General features: G+C 35.2%; 1 protein-coding gene across 2 annotated transcripts in view; it reads left to right on the top strand.

The window, feature by feature from the left end:
* REPS1 (RALBP1 associated Eps domain containing 1) overlaps nt 1-26,366 on the top strand; it is a 46,630-nt gene extending 20,264 nt beyond the window's left edge. The window contains exons 8-19 of one of the 2 annotated variants that reach the window (XM_025895738.2): nt 3,689-3,807; nt 8,403-8,483; nt 11,461-11,548; nt 12,376-12,477; nt 14,806-14,878; nt 17,058-17,176; nt 17,908-17,972; nt 19,019-19,204; nt 20,415-20,510; nt 20,973-21,121; nt 21,779-21,884; nt 22,962-26,366. In XM_025895738.2, the coding sequence (XP_025751523.1) occupies nt 3,689-3,807; nt 8,403-8,483; nt 11,461-11,548; nt 12,376-12,477; nt 14,806-14,878; nt 17,058-17,176; nt 17,908-17,972; nt 19,019-19,204; nt 20,415-20,510; nt 20,973-21,121; nt 21,779-21,884; nt 22,962-23,030 (1,253 nt within the window). In that variant the 3' untranslated portion in view covers nt 23,031-26,366. Of the gene's footprint in view, nt 1-3,667; nt 3,808-8,402; nt 8,484-11,460; nt 11,549-12,375; nt 12,478-14,805; nt 14,879-17,057; nt 17,177-17,907; nt 17,973-19,018; nt 19,205-20,414; nt 20,511-20,972; nt 21,122-21,778; nt 21,885-22,961 lie in introns of both variants that reach the window. The other variant, XM_025895739.2, reaches the window with a different exon arrangement.
* The last annotated feature ends 654 nt before the right edge of the window (nt 26,367-27,020 follow it).

Raw genomic sequence — 27,020 nt, forward strand, 5'->3', positions numbered from 1 at the left:
GGTTTTCAGTATGAGTAAGAATTTTGCTATGATGAAGACATTCATAAGAAATATCTACAGTTAATTGGGTGAATACCTAGCAAATGTCTAAAACCTCCCTGTTCTGTCTATTTGTTTGTTAAGGTGATGGCCAAGCAAAAATCTTGGTAGGAAATGAAGTAACATTTGTTTGTATAAACTGTTTTTCTTGAGGGGGGGGAAACAAACCACAAAACAATTATATTTGTACCTCATCTTCTATTGCCTTTATTGGTAGTAGATTTCAACTGAAGTTGTCTGGAAACTTTATACATCAGGCATTCAAACAAAAAGTGTATGTTTATTGTTCTTATTTTACAGGCAATTTTGCTAATATAATTCTTCTCACTTATTTTCATGAGGTACAAAGTGGTCTTTAAATTTGAGGAAAAACTACTTTTGAAAGTTTTTCCCTCTGGTATTAAAAGGAAGTTACCCTGTTCTATTCAATGTTAAAAGGTTACCTTGCTATATAAGCTGTGCTTAAAAAAAAATCTGTTTGATACTTGATTCTGTGGTTATTGTAGCTACAATGAAAAGTGATGGTTTTTGCAAACTTGTGGGATTTTATCCAATTAACTAGATTTTTTAAATCATTTTGTTTTTTATTTGGGCCCACAGTGTTGGAAATAGCTAATCTTATATAGCATATACATGATTTATCAACAGAACTTCTATGTTGAATAAAATACTTCAGAAGAAGTTACTGATGTGGCTGTGATTTTACTCGTAGTTACAACAGTTCAAATCTCCAGTATACATTTACTATCTTAAAAGGTACTGATAGGTCTATGTGTAGACTAATACACAGGCTAAATTGTATGAGTTCTTATGGACTGTAAATCAGCCTAGAAAGATCGACCAGTTAAGTTTTGGTAATAATTTTTTCATTTGGGTTCCCATGGAAGTTTTATTTCAATAAAGGTTACTTCCAACAGTCATCTTAGAAATAGAAACTGTGAAGTGTGGCACCAGAGTGTCTTTTTGAGTGCACTTTTTTCATGGGTTAAAACTTTCTCAGAGAAAGAAATTGTGAATGATCTTCTGCTGATGTGGCTCAGTGTGAATAATGTACAGTCAAACTGTTTAAAAAGATGAATTGCTTGAATATCTTGTAAACCAATGCGTAAGATGGGAAACTTCAAAGTGTTAACAGTACTGTTATTGATTCCATTCTTTCATTGGAAACTTTCCCACTGATCTTCCACACTTCTGCTTTGCACTTGAAACTTGCTGTCTCTTTCCATTTTGACTTTTGAACTAGTGGTCAGCAGAAAGAAGAGTAAAAAAGAGCTCCCTGCATCCTGTGTCTGTCTTTAGATAGAGGGAAGGAAGAACTCTCCTGGTCTGCTCTGGCAGCCTGTCCTTCATCAGCCCCTGTGAATCCAGTGTGACCCATTGCAGGTGTTCTGAACCCGTTTAAGATACAGCCTTGTCTTACATCTGGTTTCATGACCAGGGATATGTACTTCTCTTACATGACACAGATCTGTTGGATAGTCAGCCATTTTTCTGGTATAGCAGTATATCTCTATAGAATTTTAATTCCTTCAAACTCAATTTTCTCAGTTAGTAAAAGCTAGCAACCCTTTACAAAACTTGAAAAGCAAGTTTTGATTTTCTGTGAATTTGGGTTTTGTTTGGGTTGCTGGCACAGTGCCATTTCATTGTAGGAAAAATCTACCATGCTTTGTGTCTTACACAATGTGATTACTTTAATGCCTGAAGTTTTCCGTAGAATGTCTTATGCACGTTTCATGTACGTGTTCGCAATATTCCTTGAATTACATGTAACTGTGTAGTCTATCCACAACAGTTTTCAGCCTTATGTTTTTGACTTTGTGTTTAACATTGGAAGTTAGTTATCCACCATTGAAATGAGAATTTTGGGTTTTTCCCACTTACAAAAAAATTTCTATTCCTGTTGCACTTCATATGAACTGATACACAGTATGTATTCGCCAGACAGTGCCACTGGCATATTTTGAACTTAGTGTATTATTTTGTGTACAGTGACTGCAGCACATCAGCTTGGCTACTTGGTGACGTCATGACACCTTGATTTAACCTACTTTTTATTGCTAGATGCTTTCTGTCTGAAGTAAGCTGTATTAGATGCTGTTCCTGCCTGAAATAATTTATGATGCCGTTTTCCCTAAAGGACAGTAGTACAAGATGCTAAGTGCTGGGTACAGTTTTGGAAACATCGAATCTCAACCTGATGTCTGGCTATTTACAGGAAGTTTACATGACCTTTGAAATTTTGATGAGTTATTGGGTTTTGTGTGTGGCTTTTTTCATGTTAGTACCTCACTTGCCCTTGACCTCAAGATAGCACAATTAATTTCTTTTTGTAGTTCATTGTTTTGGCTGTGCCTCTTGCTGTCCCTGGTGTCACTTTGGGTTGTTAGTTTTCAAAGATGCAATTGGTCAGTGTTGACTATTCAAGTGTTTTCAGTTCAATTTGACACTGGATTTGTTATTAGTTTCTTCTGAATGAAGATCAGCAGGCAGAATATTGAACTGTCATAGCAGAAGAGCAGGCTGCAGAGTTCAGCTCTTCAGGAACCCAAACCCAGTCTGTTTTACAAATTTCCATCTGTTTTTGCATTTCACATGCTCTTGTGGCAGTCTTCTTCAATCACACACCCATCAAGCAGTCCTTTTAAATGGTAATTTAATTTAACCATCTTTTCTGTTGTATAGAATTTTGTCTTGCTCAGAGTTTTTAATTCTGTGGACTACTGACATCATGTTACTATGTCTAGGTACCTATCAGTCACTCTTTCAGCTGTTCCTGTTATTTACATTGTACAGTTATAATTGGAACTTCCAGGTTTTTGAGGCTTTCAGTGCCTTGCTTTAGCTTTCATTGTGGTATCTAGCAGAATAGGAGACATCATAAGCAAGATTTTACTGTGTTAGGCAGAATGCTTAATCTGCTGTTCATATATTTACTTTGTCCAATTCTTTTATAGTTTGAACAGAACAAAAATAAGTGTGCTGCATCATGAAAACTGGTACAGCTCTGAATGAGTGTTTCTGGAGAAAACTAAAGAATACCGGTGGACATTTGCAATGTGTCAGCTGCTAGACTTGTTCAGTTTGCAAAATGTAGTGAACAGAAATGCCATTGTTTTAGTAAGGAGGCTTGAAACTAATGTTCTTTGGGGAATAATCTAAGGGAATGGTTTTCTTAATCTATTTTCATATTTTTATTTTGTGTTTGCATTGATATACTGGTTTTGATTTGAGATTTCATATAAGGAAGTATTTTATTCTGTAAGTTGAATTTCTCAGTGCAGGATTTGATGTAATAAATGTTAGTGCGAAGTTATTCTCTCACATTGTAAGAAAAAATGCATTTAATTCTATATGTAATCACAATCTAAAAAATCTAGATAAGGCCTAAGTACAGGGAGAGAGTATGATATAGAGTCTAATTTTCAGAAAAATCCTTAAAATAAGAGTAGGATCTGATAAACAGTGTATTTGACTTAATTGACTTAATGAGCAGTGGTGGGGGGTTTTTTGTCTGCTGTTAAGTATTTACTTGCAAAAGAAAACAAAGGGTACTTTGCACTTGCCATGAGATGTGAGAAACTCTTCTAAAAATAAACTGAATGCGGTTTATGATTTTGGTTTATAGTGATTCCTGTCTTTTCAGAAGTTGGGGAACAGACTGGTGAGGTAGGTTACTCCAGCTCTCCAGCCGAAGCACCTCCAAGCAAGTCTCCATCAATGCCATCCCTAAACCAGACCTGGCCAGAATTGAATCAGAGCAGCGAGGTTAGTGCTTTTATTTAAGAGTTATTTCATTGTCAGTCAATAACTAAATTGTGTTTGCATCCATAATTTCTCATAAGTGGATTGTTCATCACAAACTGTGAAAAAGTTAGCAGGACAATGGACACAGGAAGGTTCTGCACGTGTAAAATTGTAAAAAAGGTAATGTTTTCCTTCTGATTTTTCTCTCTCATTGTGAGATGAGCTACTATTTAAAATGTTGTCATTAATGGTAATTAAGCTTTATAATAATCACAAAATTATTTCATAGTATTTATTGGAAAAATTGAATTAATTCCTGATTTTTTCATTTAGGGCATGTTGGGGGTTTTTTTTGTTACCTCTGAAGAACTTTTATAGCAAACATTTTTGCAAAACTACAGAATTCATTTCTGACAGATCTGGACATTAAGAGTTATTTCTGGAATTGATTTTAGCCTGAAATATGCAATATCTCACCAGTAACACAGAAGAGTCATAGCCCTGGGTTTGTTTCAAAAGCAAAGACTCAAAGTTCAATCTGAAATCATCTATTGGCCAGATTTATTTAAATCGTAAATTTTTACCTCTGCTTTATCATCCTTAACCATACATATTTGTTACATAAGCAGTCTTATGTAGTAGAGCTGTATTTTGTCCGAATTTCAAACTGAAGTTGGCAAACAGTATTTTTTCTTTCCTCCACAAAATGTCCTTTGTTTAAAAGGCCTGTAAGGGATTGATTCCTAGGTTTTTCTTATTGCTCTGTTTTAACAGGTTTTTACCTCTGACTTAGAATAAACCAATGTTTTATTCTAAGAGCTACTTCAGAGTCTCAAACGAGTTTCTGATGGGAGCCATATATAAGGATAGTATAGGCTTGTTTTTCATTATTAAGGGAAAAAAAGGAAAAAAATAACAAAATTATATTTGGAAAACTATTTTTTATTATTTGAGACTTAAAAATTGAAAACTTGTTTCAGCATCTAAGACATTTCTGTCAGTAGCCAAGTATTACCTTCTTCTCTCACAGAAAGAGCTTTTTGTGGCTTTTTTTACTTTCTTCATTAGACTTCAAGTGAATAAAACACTGGTAATAAAAGATTTAAACAAACCAAAGGAAAGTCAGCATGGAGCAGAAAATAAGCAAATTTTTAGGATTGAAGTTAGGAGTAGAGGAAAGTTTCTTTCTTTCTTTCTTTCTTTCTTTCTTTCTTGAGAGGGAAGGACTTTATACAGTCTGCTCTTCTTCTTAAGCACAAATGCCAGGTTGGAAATTATTTAGTGGTTCTTCGTTGTTCTGTTTGACAGAGTTAACTCTTAGACTGCTGGTAGGAAGCTATGTTTTAGGAAGGAGGTGGAGCAGATATTCAGTTGTTGCTAAAAACCTGTAAATGTCTGCATCTGTATTATAATTTACGTAGATACATTCCCTTGTGTTGTCAATAAATATTTAATAACCTAATCATTTGGTAAGCTGCATCATAATTTAACAGATTTCTTCAGTGTCTAATGCAACTTGAACCAACTGAATAGAGTAATTGCACTAGTGGAAAAGAATGAATTACAATTTTGTCAGGCAAAATCTTGTCTTATATAGATAACGTGGTATTTTCTTTCTGAAAATCTACTAAAATTTAAGAGGTTTGGAAAAGTTCTCACACTAGCTATACTACTGGATACTAACTATACTAAAATAAGAGTTGAACATTTACTAAATATTAAGAGTTTTTTGTTCTAACACAAAGGAATTTCTGATTTTTCAGCTGTGTTGCTGTGCATGCTTCTTGCTCCTCAGCATTTTGTTTTCAGCATGAGTCAGATCAAAGTCTTCAAGGTTTTAATTCCATGGAAAAAATTCTGGTATTACTGTAGGCACCAATCAAATTATTTCTTCTTTGAACCTCTTATAACTGTCATCAACAAATCAATTGGTTGTAAAAGCTCTGCATCTTTGGATCATCTGCCATTCCAGGCAGTTTCATCCTGTTAGTTTCAAAACTGTTGGTTACTCTGTTCTTTGTAGCTCATAGTTGATTTATAGACTCCAGTTGCCAGGCTCAGTTACTGTAAGCTCCCAAGTATAGACCAAGGCATTGATCTCTAACTTCAGAATACGGAGCACCATGAAAATCTACCTAACTTCAGGTACTACGTGTTTCACGTTTTCATCTTTTCACTCATCACTTCTTTCTCACTTCAGACATCTTTTCCATCCAAGTCTCAAGGCTGAACACTTGGTTCTGGAAGCTTAAAAAATTGAAAAGCCTATTAATTTTTTGTTGAAAGCTGTCTCGGTCATATGGTCATATTAGCTTTAACACAGATAGGGAGATTTGCTTTTAATTTCACAATTGTTACACCTTGTTTTGAATGTCTTGGTGTACTCTTAGTACTTGGTTCAGGTTGCTGTGAATTTTAGTTTCTAGTAATTAACCTTTTGAAAGTCTTTTTAAAACATTTTTGCAATTCTAGAAGACAAGTATTTTAGGTTTAGCTAGTATGAGTTTTATCCTGTCAGTACTCTTAAATTTTGCACAGAGTTTGAGATGCAGTCCAGTAGATCCTTAATATATTTAGTTTTCTGTTAACCAGGGAATTAGCAATAGCCAGCCTCTGGTAGTATGTCAGGGGGGAGCACAACAGCACTTTTCTTACAGTGGTCAGGAGGTGTCGATGTTCATTTGTCTGTGTCCAGCTTGGGAGCCTGTGGACAAGTAATAAATGTACCTGCAATTTGGCTTCAGAGCAGTAGAGCATCATCTGTAACAAATTATATTTTATCATTTATCTCAGCTATAACATAGAAGCTGTATACCCTATGGAAGTTTTGAAACATTAAGAAACAATATTTACGTGATCAAATGGTGTGTTTGCCAGTCTCACTAGTAACTTTGAAGCCACTGGCCAAATTAAATTTAAAATGGTAGTGGTAGCCCTAAAACAAATATTAATACATTTGATGAAAATGAGCAGCTATGTAAATGTAAGAGGCCAAATCAGGGGAAAGGCTGGCAGAACTTGGCCATTAAGTTTCTGAGTTAGTAAAAACTGGCTCACTCAATTGGTTTGTATAGCTCCAGACTACATGCGATGCTGCCTTTTCATGAAAGGGATGGAGTGACACAGAGATGAACTGTTTAATATAGGGAGTATTAAACAGGGACAGAGCAGTTGGGAAGCCTTACTAAAAAGGTTTTCTTAGATTCTATCCATGAAAGAGGATAGTTTTTTGTGTTAAAACAAATACAAACAAACTAAAACCTCAAATCAACAACAGATAATCACAACAACAAAAAATGACCAGAAAAAATACTCACCTCTGTGAAAATCCCATATGCATAGAATTCCATAATGTTTGCTAATTTAAAGTTTGAAATGACGAGATAAGGCTCTGTCTCTATGAGAAGTGTCACCACATGTGACAGCGATTACAAATTTAGTTAGTCTTTCTGAATTTCATTTCATCTGATTGAAAACAGTTATTCAGGGATTTCTTTATGAAGTTATTTCTGAAGTACCTCTTTTAGACTCGGTTCACATACAGGCCATACACTGAATATAGTTTGGAGCACATATAGAGGAGCACATGAGATTAGGTTGACTAACACCGTATAGTTTGTCCTCTATCTTCTGGAATCATTTGCATTGATTTGCCTATAGAGATGGTACAAGAATATTGATTTGTTTTCAGAACTATACTGACATAATTTTTGCCAAATTTTCTGAGCACTAAAAATTTTGTATTTGTAATTTCTGAATCTTGTAGTGTTTAAAACTTGCTTAATATTTACTTGTTATTTTACCAAAATATAACAAGTTTAGCATTCCTGTTGTGATTTGAAATTTGGTTTCCGGATCACAGACTCATTTTTTGTACTTCTGTACTTTGCTGAACCGCTTGTGGCTGTAACTTGACTCAGTTTGCATGAGGACTCTTGACAGCCATGCCTATATCTTATAAAATTGTTCAGAGATTGACTTATTTGCTTTTACCAATCAACAATATGTTTGAATTTAATTCTTTGCCTTATCAGTGATTTAGACTTGTAAAAATGCTCTATTACAGCGTAGAATCACTTCTCAGGGGTTGCACTGGCAAGCTGAACTGGTGTAATTGGAGTACTCTGCTCAATGTTCCTATGTGTGGATTTTGTAAGAAAATCAGCATTTACTAAATATGTTTAAAACTTGGCAGCTATAACGCTGAGGAACCTTTCTGTGGATTTTATGGCTACAAATCCACACCATATGTGTCCCTGATTTTTATCTTTACAGTATTTGAATGGCTTAACCAGCTTTTTTACTTGGATGATTTTCATTGGCAAACATGAACTCTGAAGGTACTTCTGGACTAACTGTGCACCTGTATCTTCATTACAAAATGTGAATTTAAAGATTAATATTGACAGATAACAAGCTTGCTTCCACGACAATATCAGGCTGAAATAGAAATACTTAATATGTATTTGTGCGCTTTCCAAGTACTTTTCCAAGTACTGTCCAGTGCAAATATAGTACTTTCCAGTACAACCTCTGAACTACTATGCTAAATCTCCTCAGTGATCTTTTACTCCCATCTTCCTTATCATGCTGACTTCTCTCCTCTGTCTGTTCAGCAGTGGGAGACATTTAGCGAACGCTCTTCAAGCTCACAAACTCTGACCCAATTTGATTCTAACATTGCACCAGCTGATCCTGTAAGTCAATCACTTAGCTTGCTTGTTTGAAATTAATTTTATTAACACTGAATTTCCATTCATTGTATTTATCTGTTATGCATGATTCCATGGACTGCTTTTTGGGGAATGGTGGCAGGTTTCTTAACTTTTTTGCTTATTTTAGGAATATAAATTTTCTTGTACTGCTCATGTTTAATCTCTGATTGCAAAGAATGCTTTTTTTCCTGTTAATTTTGGCCTAATACAACGCTGCTGTCAAAACCTATCGTACCTGAAGTATTAAAGCATAATGTGTTTTTGAAAAGTTTTGTAAGTCGATGCAAGGGCTACTCCCAGTGATAAACCAATCCTGGTTTAGATTTTGTGTTCGGTGGTTTTGTTTTTTTCAAGTTGCAGAGCCTGATTTGCACGAACTCTTAGGAGCTGACAGTATTAACTTCACTGAAAAAAAAAAAACTGGTGGACTTTAATGGGTGTGGTATTTCATATTCCAAATGTTTGCAACAAGTTACTTATTAACAAGGCTTTTAGTATTTCTACAGCTAAACCTGTGGTGTTCTAATGCTTTACTCAGTGAGGAGTGCTGTGAAGGATTATGTAGTTAAATATCTTGCCAAGTTTAGGAGCCAGAAATACAGTACAGTGTTTCAAGTTCTGCTGGTTTTAAGCTTCACAGCATGTGACATTAAAGCACTTTTGAGATGCTGGGTTTTAGCTGCTGCTTTCATCCTGTTTTTCTTACAGACTTAATTACCACTGAGTGTCCATTTTAATTTAATTAATTACAGGTTTGGTGTCCATTTGATTCTGTAACAAAATATAATAGGTGTACATAATACACATTTAACTGCTTTTAGTATTAAACATGTAAGTTCTGAAAAGATATATGTAAGTATACATGTATTTTAAATATGTCACAGCTCTGATCTCAGAGTTAACACTGATATTTATGCAGAAATAGCATTTCTAGATGCTAGAAGCTAGAATTCAAACTGCACTGTTCCCCATGCTCAGAATTACTCTTGGTATACATTCAAAACAAATGAAAATGTCCTACTTAAAGTGAAAACCAGCCCTTATTCATCTGAGATAGTTCTAGTTTTAAATGTACTGTATTTTTATGTTTTAATAAAGTAAACATGATGTAAATCAGTTCGTAGTTGTTTCTTACTATGTATAATTGCTTGACAGTAAAGAGCTATCACTGTCGTGTTTCCACAATAAGTTAGTAATTTATTTTTACACATAATTAACAAGTGAGAGAAATTTGAAGTTTGATTTTTTTCTCATGTGTTAATAATCAAAAAAGTAGAACAGTGATACTATATGGAAAACTTATATAGCCGTGTATGTATACATGTACACTCTTATATAGCCCTGTGTGTATATAAACAGAAATTCACTAGAAATATAAAAATTATACTGGGCAATCACTTTCTTGAGTCATTTTCTTGAAATGCTTATAGTTTAGAAAAAAATAGTGAGCATCTTTGATACTTGCTAAGGTAAAAAAGGCTTTGGGGAAAGAGTCTTTGTTTTCCATATTTAAAATAAGAACAAATGACAAATTTTCAGTAGCATTGTGCAGACTTCTTGTTTTAGCAGTCTCAACAGTGATGCGTAGGACTGATTTATTGAGCAACTCCTGCTTTTCCAGGGGAGAGAAAATCAGCTTTCTCAAGCAGTTGTTAGTAACTGTGTAAAGTGTAAATTCATAGAGCAGTTCTTTTCTCTTTTTGTTGAAAAAGTAGCTGCTTTGGTGGTAAAAGATAAGTGGAAAGAGTAAAACAGTGCATTCATCCCTTAGTATGGGAGCATAATTGGCCTTTTGTAAGTGAAAGTTGGTACCATGTTAAATTGTTTTATGTAAAATTAGATTAATGATGTGAATTAATGCATTATTTAAAAATCCATTTAACTATTCCAGACATGATTTTTTGACTAGCTGCACATTAGATTACAGCAGAGGTATGAAGTAGCTCCAACAACAGTGATCTTTTCATGATAATCCCATTATGGGGATGATGGGAAGCAGTATATTTTAAACTGTTAACTATTCCTAAAAGCCTTGTGCAACAGGCTTGAGCTGTGACTAGAAAGTGGTTTTAAAAGTTTATATTTGCAACCAGAGTACTGAAAGTTGTTGAAACAGTTTCAGAAATTAGTAGTGTAAATGTATTATGCCTGGTGAAGTTGATCTGCTTGAGTAGTCAGAACAGATGACATTTCTGATATAAAGGTAGTGTTTAATTTTCTTGTTATTTCTAGGATAGAATGTAATCTCGGGGCAGTTTTGTTCTGTCACTGTCCCACCCATTCTTATATTCTAAGTAAAAAAACTCAGACAGCTATGTCCATATTTTTAGGTTGCTTCTTTAGGAGCAAGCATAAAAGTTGTGAGATTTATTTTTTTTTTAAGCTATCTGAACTCAATCTCCAAACCAAATTGAAAGGGCTGTCTATAAAGTACTTTCAGTGGAGCCCCTTGTCTGAACTACAAAGAGAATGCTTAAGTGTAAGGTCAATGCCTATCTAGAGGTGTATTCCGTAGTGTTTACTATACTGAAACTAAGAATTCGCTATTTTGAGGACTCCAGAAACTATCTTAAGTTAGTAAAAAGTAACTATTTCATAGAGCATTGCTCATACTATGTAAAGAGGCCATAACTTTGAGGCATCATAAGTAAAGCTGAGGAGTCAGCTTTTGAACTGTAATTGGGTTTTTTTTTGAAGATGTGTTCAGGATAACAGATGTCTGATATACCAGAATTCAGATCCTATTTACAGCACAGTTATCTATAGAAACATTCTAGTACCCTTTTAAAGTAGCTAAGTTACTTCTTATAAATCATGAGAAAGACTACAGCTTTTAGAGCTTTGGTTTTATGGGTATATTCAATTCCCTGGAACTGTGTAAATAAACTAAGTTTATGACATTTTGTTTAGAACAATTTAAAACTAGATTAACATAACTTAACTCTGATGTCCTCCACAGGACACTGCAATCGTGCACCCAGTTCCCATAAGAATGACTCCAAGCAAAATCCACATGCAGGAAATGGAGCTTAAAAGAACTGGAAGTGGTAAGATATTTTCTCCTGCTAATAAGAGAAGTTTTATACAATTAGAGTTGGCTTTACTTCCTTGAACATACTGACTTTTTTTCTGGAGTTGTAGATACTATAATTAATGAAGTGCTCTGAGTTAAGAATTGAAATGCTGTTCAGATAAGTGTAGAGTTTGGTTTGGCCATTTGCTACAGTGAAGATTTCACCATCTACAGGATATTATTGCTTGGAGAGTGGTTCAGGAGCATCGTGATATCGATTCGATTCAGGCCTCCAGGCCAATGCCCAGGTTTCCTTACTGAATACTGAAGGAGACGGTGAAGATGGAGATCATAGCCTGCATTGATAAAGCTTGTTCTACTGTGCTCAGAAATACTGAGTTTATTATTTTGAAACCTGACAGCATTTAGGAGTATTGGCAGGCATTTTTTTTAATACTCTAGTCAATAATAAGCAAAGTGGTTTGATAAATTTTCTTGAGGAATAGTGGAGTCTTCATTGACAGTTGTGTGCCCATATTTCCTAAAGTCATGGAACTCATGCTGAGCTCTTATGCATGAAGGCTGCATGTGCAGTATCTTCAACATATGAGAACAAACAAGTATGGAAAACACATTTACTAAAAATTTCCTTGACCTTGTAAATAGGTGAAGATTCACAGCTCTTAATGCTGAGAAACAGAAATAACACTGTTACAATCTAAAACTTCAGAGTTAAAATACATCAATTTGGTCTTGAGTGCAGCACTTTGATAAGGGCAGAAAACTAATGTAAAGCTTTGGCATCAGAAGTAAGGGCTAGTTTGGCTTCATTTATTTATTTAGATTTGTTTTTCCATCTAGATCATGCTAACCCTACTAGCCCGCTACTTGTGAAACCATCAGATCTCCCAGAAGAAAATAAAATGAGTTCATCTGTAAAATTTACATCTGGAAATACAGTTAGTAAGTATCAAAGTGCTTTTTGGTCTCATTTCTTACATTACACAAAACATAGACCTTCAGTGAATGAAAACTTGCTCTAAAATTAGATAAACTTATCCTAAGAATAGGAGCATTTCTGATATGAAGTATATATTAGAAAGAGTAATTAAGAAAGTTTTACTGATGTCATTGCAGTTGTTTTCCTACCATTTGTGTTCAAGAATGTTCATTTTTGTCAGCTCTTTTCCATCTTCCTGTTTTCTCTTTTAATCTTAAGATGATAAATTTAATGTATAGAAAGTGGGATTGACTAAGTACCATTTGATTCTACTTCCTCAGAACCACGTAACAACATGTTTTCTAAAGAGTGAAAATATATTGACCACAAAATTTTCAGGCAATTCTTATATGGTTTAGCTACTAAGAAAATGCAATAGAATTCTAGAGTTTGTTTTAGGTACAGCTTTACAGCTGTTTATTTGCTTCTAATAGCCTTTTTAATTTTCAGTATTTCTTGTTTCCAAAATATGTTGCATTATTTTGATTTGATTAGTCCACTTGTCTAGTATTAAGGGAGGCCTATGTAGCTTGAATGAATCTCTGGAGACTTTCTGAGACTTTTTTTGTTTTCTTCAAGCCGGGAACTTTTCTTCAGTGAAAATCAAGTTTGAAGAACTCATTACTTTAAGTCCTTTGCATTACTAAGATCAGAAGTATTTTGGTTGGTGTGCTGGTTTCAGCTGGGGCAGAGTTAATGTCCCTCACAGTGGCTGGTGCAGGGCTGTGTTTTGGATTTGTGCTGAACATAGTGTTGATAATCTAGAGATGTTTTTGTTATTGCTGAGCAGTGCTCAGACAGAGCCAAGGCCTTTTCTGCTTTTCGTACTGCCACACTGGCAAGGAAATCAGGAGTGCATGGGATACAGGAGGAATTTAGAAAGTACCTTTTTGCAATGTGTTTTGCTTTCCTCATAAAAACTGTTTGTGGCACTGTTCATTCTGACCAATGTCTTACCCATGTCTTTAGTTGTACTTTTCAAGCAGAGTTTGGTTTTTGCTAGGTAGTTTTCTGATGCAAAAAAAAAGAATGAGCCAACATGGTCTTTTAGTAGGGAACTACTGCTATATGCAGAAGCTAAGTTCAGAGCCTTTCTCTACTCCCTTTTCCTTATCCAGGCATGGCTTAATCTTTGATAAAGGGGGACTGTAGTTATACCAAGTATTCTTCCCTAGAGGAAGAACGAAGTGAAATAAAACAAACCACATTGCAGTATAACATATAGCCACCCTGTAGTTTTAAGGAAAAAAAAATACAAAAAAAGTGACAGGTAAGAATGTGCCTTGCTGATCATGAGTGTCATCTCTGCAGGATTTTCATCTATGGGGCCTGGTTAATGTGTCTTAACACTTTTGAAAACTTTGGTGTCCTAGGAGGTTAAAGTAATCCTTTGAGACTAGATAATTGAGAAAAATCTTAATGTTTTTGAGTAGAATTTTCCTCTTCACTTATAACAAAACAACTGAGTCTCATTGCTCCGGTGACTTTCCACCTTAAATTTTGCTTTACTTGGCACTTTAGAATAATCCCTTGTGGTAAATTATCCTGAGATCTTATTTTCTGTCTACATTTATTCCATACAAATCTTGTGATTTTCATGAGACTCCTCATTTCCTGGGGAAAAAATCCTCAAGCTTTGCAGAGGTTCTAAGGGTAAGGGTGTACTTGCAGAAACTATCTATGCGTTGCTATAATAGCACCTTTCATTTTTGTAGGTTGCCTTAACAAAAAGCTGAAAGTTTTTAAAAAGATTTAGTCCAAAACAAAGCTGACCACTTGCCTTGAAGGTACAGAAGTTACAGTCGTAGCAAAGCCACTGAGTTAATCTGGGTATTGTACCTATCTTTTCCTTTTCCTGATTTCCAAGGTTGATGATAATCCTTCAGCACTTCTAAAATCAGGCATATCCTACTCTTTGCTTTTTTTCCTTGAATGTCCCTTACTCTTGTTCACCAGATTGTTGAAGTGATGGAATGTCAAGTGTTAAAAAATTATTGTTTTTGAAAACTTATGTTTTGTATTTAAATACAATATTATTGTCATTTTTTATTCTTCAGCACATTCCAGTAGTAATGAACACCTGATAGTACTGAGTGGAGTTGGCTTGTATTGGATCCTTCAATTTTTCAGACTCAAGGATTTTGAATCCTGACCAGATACCTGACAGGGAAGCAATAGAAGGACATAAACTTTACGATGCAAATTGGATATTTGAAATTATTTGTTACTTCTATCTCTCAGGGCATGCTAATTATGCAAAGCAAATATTAAACTATACTTTCTTTTCCCAGCAGATGGTTACAGCAGTTCGGACTCCTATACTTCAGATCCAGAGCAAATTGGAAACGCTGTAACACGGCAACGGTCAGTAGAGTAGCAGCTGAAAAAAAGGAAGTGAAAGATGTTTAAAGAAGCCTGTTCCAGGCTTCTGGTTATTTGACAACTAGCTTGTAAAATTATGGCAAAATAGATTCCTAACTTTAACACTGGAGACAGTCTGTTTTCTAATGCATTAACAATGTATGTTGCTTCTGTTAATGTAAAGTGAAAATTTAAAAAAAAAAAAGTTGTCTAAAAAAGAGATTGGCCAATCAAATGAAGCTCCACATTCAGTCGGAAATTTTAAAGACTTTCTCCTTAGACACATGGGGATGTAAGCACAGGAGATCATGCTATTGCTTGAAACCAATTTTTTGTATTTTTAAAAATATCTGTTAGACATTATTGGAGAAGAACCTTGTGACACTGTAGCATAAAAAAAAGAATAAAACACAAATTAGGAATGCCATGGAAGTAACTCAATCTCTTTTAATAATGGACTTATAAAATAAAGGGCAGTCATAGGTCCAGCATAATTTAAGGGATTGGAGGAAGCTATGAAAGCACATAACCAACAACTGCATCATTTGGCATAAGAGAATGTGCTGTACTAGCTGGTGCTAATTGTTCCCATTAAATCTGCCTGAATAGGATTAAAAACCAGCTACGCCATTAACCATCTTACAATCAGTTTCAGAGGTAAGTTTCAAAACAAAAATAATTAGGGTGATGACTTCAATAGCCAGGAAAGATTTGCAATTGCCACTCAGTACAGCAGCTTGAAAAACTGTTTCTTCCATTGTTACCTAATGGCAAAGTTGATTCTGTCCTTCTTGTGTGTTTTTGCACTATCAGTGTGGTGGTTTCAACATGTTCTTTTCATCTCTGATTTCGGATTGGGTCATCTTGCTGAACTTTTGTAAATGAGTGAAGCTTTCTGATGAGTTGCTATGTTATGGCACAGGTAGCTTCTGTCTAGACCTGGCAGTTCTGGCAGTATCCACCCAGGAAATTTTTTACCTCACTTACTCTTTTACTTCTTTCCACTGGTACCTCATCTACCAATTGCAACTTTTTATAGAGATTACATTGTCCTTAGTCCGACAAGGCTATGTCAGATAATGATACTTCAGGAATGTCCTTAAACCACTTTCTCCCATTTTTAATTCTACTTGTGCCTTTTATACTAGACTAGCTAAGAGGTACGACCCAAGGAATGAGTGTAATTAGATTAGAATTTCATCAGCTGGAGAGTTACACAGTGTTACAGAAGCGTCTTCATAGAGTATGTTAAGAAAATAAACTTTTCTATTACGATAATTCAGTTTTCTGTCTGGACTTACACATTTGGGAATTCCAGGTTTTGTGTGAAACTTGGATACCTTTACCTCTCCTAGTTGCAGAAATCAGTCATAGAAAATATTTTATCACTTAAGAGTTGAATAAAAGATTAGCTGTATTCATCTCAGTGTTTCAGTAAATCTGTCCTGCTCGAACTGGACTAGTTAGGAAGTTTCTGCAAACTGTTTTTAAGTGGAAGCTGTACAAAAATTCTGTATACAAGAAATCCCATGTAATTGGCACTTAGTGCTGTACTTCATCCTTCTACCCTTTCTGCATGTGTTCTCTATGAACTTACAGCAGGTATCCACTAGATGGTGATCCTATCTAAGAACGAGTTAAAATTTCTGAAGATTCTGCCTAGTATATAGATTTGGAAAAATTTAGGCAGAGGATTCAATTGCTATCTCTCACACTGAGATGCTCCTTGAGCTCGATATACATGGAGGCAGGTCCAACAGAAACTTAATATTCTTCTTTATGATGCTGAACTTACCCCATTTAAAACCTAAACAGGATGTTGACCACATCTTAAAAATTATAGTGACTACCATCTGGATGGAATTACCATATTTAGCATTCTCTGTTCCTGAACTATCATTGTTTGGGATGTGTGTCTAGCTGTTGGTTTCCCAAAGATAAATTCCTTGTGGTAATATAAGAATAATCTGGATAAGGGAGATTTAAGTAAATGGAAATATAAAAACAATGGTTAAATTGAAGCAGAAGTTTAAAACTGATTTGATAATCTTCAAAACAATGGCAATCAGGTTTCTTTACCTCTGTCAAACTTCATTTTTTAATTGCATGCTTTGAAGAACTTTTGGATTTTAGTACTGTTGTAGCTGTCTAAAATCACTACAGAAGCTTATGTGTTTTGCAGATCACATTCAGGAACCTCTCCAGATAACACTGCGCCGCCTCCACCCCCTCCAAGGCCTCATGCTTCTCATTCTCGATCATCATCTTTAGATATGAATAGATCCTTTTCAGTTACCCCAGGTAGATATTCTGTGTTCTTAGTGTATATTATTTTTCAGTACATACATTCCTGAAGCAGACAGTTTTTTTTCCTCTGAAGAAAGATTTAGGGTGTGGTTTTTAAAACACCTCTTATGCATAAAAAAAGCTGAAAATGTCGTCACTCTTACTGTTCATATTAAAACTTATATGGCATTTTGCTTAAACTGCTAATTTAGAATTAATTCTGAATTCTGGCATTGTAGTCCTTTGGATGAATGTGGGAAGCAAGTCAGGAAGTAATATTTTGGTTGTGCAGCAAATGCAACAAATTGCATCTGCCAATAAATTTTCAAGGAGAGTTCTTTTGGTATCAGGTGTATTTGAGATGGGTGTTAAGTATTTGACTTCAGAGGAAATGATTAAATGTCACTTCTGCTTAAGGGGCTTTATTGGACTTCTGATTTGTCAGTACATTTCAATTCAGGATCACAAAGTATGAGAAAATGTTAAGAGCCTATAATGAGGGTAGAAAAAAAAAGTACTAAGATACTAAGACTAGAAAAGTATGACCATGTCTGGGCTTTGAGCTGAAACAAAGGACATGATCCATGTTCAGATTATTCCAGTTTAAAAGGAGGTGACACTACAATTATGAACCACAGGTCAATATGTAGGCAAAATGCAACATTTCTTCATGTTGACAAGAAAATTTGAGAGCACTCTAATGTGCAGAGTAACAATCTTAGCCAAATGTGATGCCTCTTTTACAGGACAGCAACAGGCTGGAGTTGTTGCCTATCCCCCTGCAGTGCCTCCAAGACCACAGCCTTCACAGGTGATGTCACTTTTTAGAAATCATATTCTAACTCGGTGCATTATTTTTATCTAACTGAATTTTAATTTACCTGCGAAATGAGTATCATTGCTTGATATATTTTTGAAACCACCAAGATATGAATGATGCCAAAACCTAGACTATAGCTGAATGTTAGCCTTTTCTAACTAAAAAATGCTTCTGGTAGAACCACAGATAAGGATTAAAGTTAATATTGAGGAGGAATGAGTGGCTCTAGAGCTCTGAATTGTAGGAAAGAGCTCATTTCACATTTCTTGTCCTATCCCTGTATAGCACATAGGCCATAACAGAGACTGCAAGAGCAGCCTTTCAAAAATTTGCAAAGTAAGGGTTTGTCTTCCATTTGTCTGGCACAGCATACAGTTTTATGTAACATGCCTGATCCCAAGAGGAGCAATCCCACTTCTTCCTTTGTCATAGACTTGGTGATCTTTGCTGTCTTAGTCTGAGTGATTTCAGTTAGTGATTTGGTAGAAAACAAATCCTGAAAAAGTTGTTTTTTCTTTTATGTCACCCACATAAATCCTTCAACTGCTATGCAGATCTGACATGGGACAGTTAAAATTACTTTTCAGGTTTTCTTTCACCAGCAGCTACTTGTTAGAATCTGAGTTACCAGCAACTGAAGTCAGTCAGTGATTCAGAAATTATATACAAGGATTCAAAATTTACCTGCAAAGGAGGAGGGTACAATGACAGACATATTCCATACAGTATGATCACATAAGCATGTTTCCCTATGGAACTAAACTCAAAATCTGTATCAAGCCCACCTAGCTAACCTGGCTCTGTCACAGCAGAAACATCTACTGTTCAGTGAGTCTAGCTAGTGCTACATTGCATCCATCTTTGGTCTTATCCCCTAGATAGTAGCATATCTGAACTTCCTTTTCTCTTAAATATTTCCATGTGTATTTCTTGGATGAGATGCACTTTGTCCTACTGACAAGACATAAATTTTTGTCCAGTGAAAAGGCAAATAATCTTTAATGCTCTCTCTATATATTTTTGTTATTTTATTGCAGGGTGCAGGTCCTCATGTGCATCGCCCAGTAGATGCTGAAGGCCTAATAGCTCATACCAGTACCTCACCTCAACAAATACCAGAACAGCCAAATTTTGCAGACTTCAGCCAGTTTGAGGCATTTGCTGTTTCAGGCGTAAACAAAGAAGAAGAAGATGAAATTGAAACACACTCAGAAGTCTTGCAGGTGAGCAGAAATGAAGACCTTGTCAATTGTTTAATACTACTAACAGTTAGGAAACTTTGTTAAAACCTACTTCTGCTGTTTTCTGTCAGTGGTTTGCTGTTTGTTAGGGTTTTTTGTTTTGTGTTTTGATGGTGCCCCAATCCATTGCTAGAAAGCAATTACATTGCACACTGCTGCACTTACTTGGTAATTGCCAAACACCTAGGAAAAAGAATTCTTTTTATCTCAGTTCTTGATTGTAATTAAGAAGATTTTGTACTTATTAGCATATATATGTGCACAAACAATTGTGTTGGTTCATTTAAGACTTAGCACAGGCAAAACCTTTCTTCTGCTCATTCTTGCCAGCCTTCAAAATGATCTACTACATGTATTAATAGAGGAGATGACTGTCAAAGTGTTGTAAACATTGCTAAAATTTCATTGATTTGCATTTGTTCAAAGCCACTGGACAAACAGCTAAACTGAATAGAGCTCTGGCATCCTTTTATAGTAGATGGTTAGAGATGTTTACAAAACCTTGTTTCCTACTACAAACATAGGACTTAAAAGTTTGAAAGCCTCAGGATTTATTCCTATTAATGTCATAATAGCCAACTGCTATTACAGGAATTACTTCATGTTTTCCTTTCATAATTTGTAGCTTTCATCCAGACTGTAAGTAAGTTCTTTGGGGCACTTCTGCATCCTCAGTTGCAGAAGTACTTGTGTTGCTTTAAAGTTCTTCCAACCATCAGCAGCATGTTCTTGCTTCCCTTGTTCAGGAAGGTCAATGACATAGAACCATTTGAGCACTCTCCACGTACCTCATTGCAAAACCAGCTATGTTAGCTTAAGCTGCCACTGAAAACTGCTTAATTTAAGCTTGCCGATTGTTTTGCATTGAGGTGGATGGGGAACAGTCACATTGTGTTCCATTGGAGGGATTAACCTTTGGCAGTAACAAATAGAATAATGGTGGTACTGTAATAGCAGAAACAGCTGTAGCAGCTTGTCATCAGGCCACAGCCTCTTTTGTACTGTACAGGGCCTCATAACATTGGACTTGTACTTCTAAAGAAGAGTTGAACTGGAATTTTTGGGTGTTAACTGTATTCATGTATCGGGAAACACAGCATACTTGTATTTATTCCAGTTGTTGAAAACGAAATATTTGTTAAGAAGTAGGGTTTTTTAGGCAAAATTCTAAATACAGTTTATATCCCTTTAGGTTGAGAAGCCCTCTGATTCTGCAGGTTCTCTTAGAGTTGCCAAAGCAGATGGAAGAGTTGAAGACAAAGCACCAGCTAATGTCCCCACTAGTGTGGTATGCAAAGTACACATTTAAGGAGAGTGCAGTTGTCTGATGTATGTGAAATTATACATCTGTTTTGATTTGCAACAGCAACTTTATATGCTTCCACTTGAACCCAGTTTTTTTAGGTCCGATACATGCTTGAAATAGGCACGTAAGTGTTCAAATTTTTGAAACAGATCAAAACATGTAGTACAGAACTTGATTAACAGTAGCTTTTTTCTGGTTGCAGACACATAATTACTGGGGGGAAAGTGTGCTCTGAGTTGTGTTTTTGCAGTACTCTGTTGTACCATGGTGTTTCTGCTTGCGCAGTTCTTTGTCAGTGTGTAGCAACTTACTGCCCTTTCACCAGGGGGTAGAATTTAGTACTTTTTTTTCAGACCGTGTTGAGAATGTAGCTAATGTCCATCAGAAAATATCTGATGGGAAATATAGTTTGAGAGAATTAATAGGCTGTGTTTTCCTCTCCAGGGTAAAGGCACTACCCCACTTGCTCCACCACCGAAGCCTATTCGTAGAAGATTAAAATCAGAAGATGAGCTAAGACCTGAAGCTGAGGAACATACACAGAAAACAGGTGTCATAGCTGCTGTTCTTGCTTCACAGCCATCTATTCCTAGGTAACCCAAGAAGTGTATAAATACATCTGTTACTGGAAAGTTTACATTTAAACAGCATACACGCTTTCTGTTCCAGGAATTGCAAACAATTTCTGTGTGTTTAATTTAGATTAATTGAACAATTTTAAAAGTTCTTGGTTTTTAAAGAAGATCACAAAGCCTCTTCTAGTGGGAGACCATTTAGAGATCTTGAGTTTTGGAGTGGGAACTCTTTAACTTCTGCAAGTATGTCATAGTTAAGTGGTGAAAGTATTAATATGGAATGTTTAATTCTAAATGGTTGCTATGAACACTCCAAAATGTGCAGTCTCTATGTCTTAGCATGAAAGTAGTCTATTACATTAGTCACTTTGAGGTAAATGAATGTGGTACAGTGTGTTGGGACTTCAAAAAGTCGATTATGACAAGTTTTTAAAATGTGCTGCTTGTTCTTTGATTGAAACCAACTGTGTGTGCATATATGAAACACATATATCTGTGTTTCCATGCAAACAAACATGAGTAATCAAGCCAGGCAGAAGATGGAAAATTTAACAATGTAACAAGTAAAAAAACTTTGAAATGGTGATTCCGCTCACTTAAAGAAGGGCGACAATAAATGAGATATTTAGCTAAGTGGCAAAATGACTTACTAAAATACTTCTAATATATTCTCAGATCAGTGGGGAAAGACAAGAAGGCAATTCAGGCATCAATCAGACGTAACAAAGAAACCAACACTGTTTTGGCCAGATTGAATAGTGAACTACAGCAGCAGCTAAAGGTAATTCCTTAATCTTTGTCTGCTTAAGAGAAGAGCCTCAGAGAGCAAGATGTTAGTGACGCACAGTAACAGGCATCTCTACGAACCACTGATATACAGGATAGATGATATTGACGTGAAATATTTAGCTCTTTTTGTAGGTCATCACATATACCTAATGGTGACAAGCTTTGTGAAATTACAAAGGATGCTTTTCCTACTACAAAGCACATTTTTCAATGCATTGATTTGCTTTCAGTTCCGCTAAAATTTTGCCTCAAATTCTTAATACTAAGCTATGTCTTATGGTCATCACATACTTTAAAAGCAGTACTGAGACGAGCACCTGAAGTGGTTTGTGTTCTTTTCAAGGAAAAAGCAAACCTTAAACTCTTAAAAAAATTATAAATATTTTTAAACAAATGTAGTAATCTGAAATACAAAACTTTCAGCTCAGTAATTAGTACAATAATAATAATCTGTTTATCTAGGTCAGCTGTCATTATTTTGGAGCTATCTGTAGGTACCGTCCTTATGTCCTTCTCTTGCCATCTTTCCTACCTTAAGATATCTAATTTTAACTATCAAGGTAATTTAAAAAAATCTTAAATGTAAAAATGTTAACCTGTCTAGAATGGAAGTTAGGCCATTTTAAAAACTCACCAAGCCTGAATTTCAGTTGTTACTGCTTATGAGAGTCAAGGGGTATAAATTTCACATAAGAGGAAAAACTCGGGGGGAAAAAAATTGTGAGTTTCCAATCCACTGAATCAGATGAGAGCTTACCCCCTTAATATTTTAGACTTCATTTGAAAATGTTATAGCTGGGTTTGCATCTGATTACAGCTGTATGGGTTTGGGTGATTTGAAAGAAATGAAAAAGTTCTAAATGGCATCACCTTGGAGCAAAGTATTGATTTTCAATGATAAGTAATTACTAGACAGCCAATCTATTCAGATTGTGGGAGGAGTTACCAGATTCTAGAAAATACATTAATTCTCAAAAGTGAAGCTGATATTTACCAGTTTTAATCTTTCGAAGAAATTTCTAATACTCCATTCTCCGTGGACAGTCAGTAGAAAATCTTTCTTTTGTAGGATGTTCTTGAAGAGAGAATCTCCCTGGAAGTTCAACTGGAACAACTTCGACCCTTCTCTCACCTCTAAGCCTACTGCCGTTAACTGTGAATTTACTAATTTTGAAAGGGGTATTGGTTTCAAGGCCTATTTAAATATCCATGCATCTAGCTCAGTGCGCTCTGTTCTACATTAAATGTTGTGGTTCTGTTTTGTCAGTTTGTCCACTTTTGTATTTAAGTATTTTAATTTCAGTACAGAGAGAAAAAAAAAAACTTTTTCCTTGAATGTGACACTGCCTCTCACATCATTTTCTGTGGGCATCTGTGATCTTTGTTGGACTTGAGTTTGCAGAGTTTGTCGCCAAAATTTCCAACTGGAATTTTTTAGTGGTTTCTTTTTTCCTGTTGAAACATCTTTGCCAGAAGAGGGTTGCTAATCAGTTGTCTTTAAGCACATAAACTCTTCTTTCACTATGGCATTTATTTTATTGTGCCAGGAAAGAGACAAACTAGTGATCTGTCATCAGCCAGTGTTACTTCCCAAGCTACCTTTCGCAATTGGAAAGTTGTTTGCAATTCTAGAAAGCCTGCCTCTTTGCAATTCACCAACTTATTCAGGTTGGGAGAGTTCTTGCAGGCTGTTTGCCATATCAACTGGATTGGATTTTGTGATTTTCATTGCATACATTATAGAGTATGTAACCACAGATTGCCAGGTGTTCACGTTTCATCCATTCATGATCCTGATCCAGCCGCATGCATATAAACATTTATGGCACAACTGGTAGTCTGCCAAACAGATCCTTTTAAGTTCTCCCTTTTGTGAAGAGTTGGGTGCAGATCCCAAACATTAATTACACATTACCTAAGCACCACCTGTAATTGCATGTCTCACATGTTACCTTTTAATAACAGATCACATCCACGAGTCTTCACTATAACAAATTATATTGTCAAGTAATGTGTCAATACCTCTATAAACTTCTAATTCCCAGAAAAAAAATAAAAAACAAAAAATGAACAGTTTGCTTCTTAGGAATTCTGGGTACATTCTGTCATCTTGTTTCCAGGCCTTATTTCTCTGCCATATAGACAGGCTTCACTATTAACAGAGTTCCTTGAGTGTATCCTGCTATTCAGGTTGATGTACTGTATTGGGATTTGTTGTATATTGTACGATACACACCTTTTGATCTCATATGTAAATTTGCATTAATTGCTGACTAACAGCAGATATTCTATTTAATGGCTTCTTCTGGCTGTGGGATCATAGATGTTTAACTGCATGGATGTATCTCTGCAGAATCAGAACTAGCAATTGTGTGATTTTTACACCAATAAAACAGCACAATATTTTAATTTTGTTGATTCATCTTTACCTGGGAATTGAAACTCATTCAAATAAGGGGGAGGGTTTTATTACAGGCCTTCAGGGGATTTTTTTGTAATTTTGTGTCATGTACAAGAAGTGGTTGATCATAATCCCTTGACCATTTTCTTCCCTGTCAGAAGTGATCAAATTATCTTGGTAATCTGTGGCTATACACCTTTTGTATCCTCCTATAAGCAAATTTAATACACATGTAATTTTAAAAAAGTAAATGCTAATACTGACTTGGGTCAAAGAAATTTATAGTTCTTTAATCTTCATTTCTGGTTTGATTTCCTTGAGAGTACCTTTAAAAATTAAAGATAAATGATCTGTTGGCAGTCCTTAACTTCACTGTCTCACTTCTGTGCTTAAATGAAATTCTCTTAACATCTACTTCCCTTCCAAAAGGATTGTTCAAGTCAGATTTTTCTACTGGTTAAGGCTGTTACACTGAAAAACAAATATTTCTCTTTTTCTCTTCCACAGAAAAGTGGATACACACACTCTCTGTGTATTCATCATACACAGACTGGATAATTGTGAATTTTTACCACTATAACTACTCCAACATTTTTTCAAATGTCATGGAAGTGTTGCAGATGGCTTAGGTATATAATTCAAAGCAAAATTCCCTGGAATGAAAGAATGTCATGGTTGCATGAAAGTTGGTACTTTCTATTTGCACATAAAGGCATTAAGAAATTATAGCTAAATGAACACGAGGGTTCATATCAATTACCTATAAAGCTGGCTTCAAAAAACTATATAAATAGGGAAATAAAAAAAAACCAAGAAAACAAGTGAAAAACCCCCTAAAACTAAACTAAAAAACTTTAAAGTTGATGGACCGATCACTTCTATTTCAACTGACAAGGAGCAGGAACAGAGTGGGAAAAAGTTTTCCCCTTTTTTAAGAAGTGGGAAAAGTGAGTCACTGCAGTTAAAGAATGTTGATCTTTTGAACCAACTATATCTTGACCATAGTTTATTTTAAAGTTTAAAATACATTTTTAAAATAGCACTATTTTCATATTAATATTTAAGTATTAAGCGTATGTTAATAGCAACAGGATTCTTAAATCAGAATTTAACATTTTAAACTTAAATGTAAAAAGCCTTTTACATTCAAATGTTACATGTACATATGAATTTCTCTAACATCCATATCTTTCTAGTAGAATGACAGATTAGTGTCTCAAGTGAAGAATTTAGGCAATCTGAGCATTTTTGTGTCTTGCCAACAAGTCTATTTTTAAGAATTTTGGTTGATTACTTTTAATACATCATTCTGTACATTTTAAACTAGTTTTTCATGATCAGAAGAGCTTCTAGCTGAAAAACAACTTATGTCTTAAGGACATCACTGCCAATGATGTTCAGAAGTTACCTCACTTAGTAATGTAACCCAGTTTTAATCCCTTATAAAATTATCTTCCTGTCTTCTCTATTTGTTTGACCTTGATCCAGCTACTTGATGCATTCTTTTTTATGAACTTAGATTGTAAGCTCTTCGGGGCAAGGAATTATGTACAGCACAAGAGAGGTGCTCTCTCTCTTGCAACTATAAATGTAGACTACTAAATAGTGTGGAGTGTGATTCATGTACCCAGCTGGGATGGATGGACAGCAGCATGCATTTCTGAAACATCTGCAAAATGTTTTTCTTTGGACTTTGTGATTGGAGGAGTCTCTTTTCTCATTCAATTTGCGTTTCCTTTGTTTCTCTTAATAATGTGCCTCTTTGTTCCATCTGCTCTGGAGTTGCTTTTTTCTCCATTCGTTGCCTCTCTTTGGACTGCAGAGAATATTTCCAAAATGCAAAGGTAAAAAGCTGAAAAGCCACTTTGTTTTGAGCAGTATTTTAAGTCTATCCAATGTAAGCTAGTATCTACATTTTTTTTTGTACTTCACATGCACCTCATTTTACTTGCAATTGTATAGTGTATGAACTAGAAGAACTCATATTACTGAATATGTCTTATGTGGGATAAACAGAGTTGAGGTTATAAAAACTTAAAACTAAAGAAAATAAATTTGCAGCTTTGTTTCTTGTGTGATGTCTCTGTCCCTTATGGATGGGGTGTGCTGTGTTTCCACTCTGTGTTTAGGGTGGAGTTGTGAATTACTCTTCTGGTTTCAGCTATGTAAACAGTTTGTCTCCCAGTGTCACTTGATGGGTGACCTAGACTTAATCACTTTTTCCTAAACGGTAAAAAATAATAAATCACTGTCTCCTGATTCCTGACTCGTTCTAGTCTTAGTTTCTAGTAGAATGTAGTTTCATGAAATCATAATATGATGCAAAATCATGTTACTTCCAAGTGCGTAATAACAATGCCATTCTTACTCTGTGTCGAAGATCGAAAAATGACTTGTGTATTTTAAACATATTTGCATGCTTATGTTACTTAAATACTTTACAAATCAGGCTGTGTGCAGTTGAGTTCATTTATACCTCCCAGAGTTCCATTTTTGGAGACATAAAATTTAATTTCATAAGCAGAAGTGCAGCTTGCCTTACCAAGGATATCGATGTGTAATCATTTATAATGCAGCTCTCTAGAAGAAAACACATGAAAACCAAGGACTTTATTACCTAGTAACAAAAAAAAAATAATGTTATGTTCTCTTAATAGTCTTTGAAAACAATGAAATAGGGGTTATATAGGAAAAATGGTGATAATGTCTATATACTAGTAACCAAAT

The sequence above is a fragment of the Manacus vitellinus genome, unplaced genomic scaffold (assembly GCF_001715985.3).
Source record: "Manacus vitellinus isolate BGI_N305 unplaced genomic scaffold, ASM171598v3 scaffold_4_pilon, whole genome shotgun sequence".
In the NCBI taxonomy this organism is placed as follows: Eukaryota; Metazoa; Chordata; class Aves; order Passeriformes; family Pipridae; genus Manacus; species Manacus vitellinus.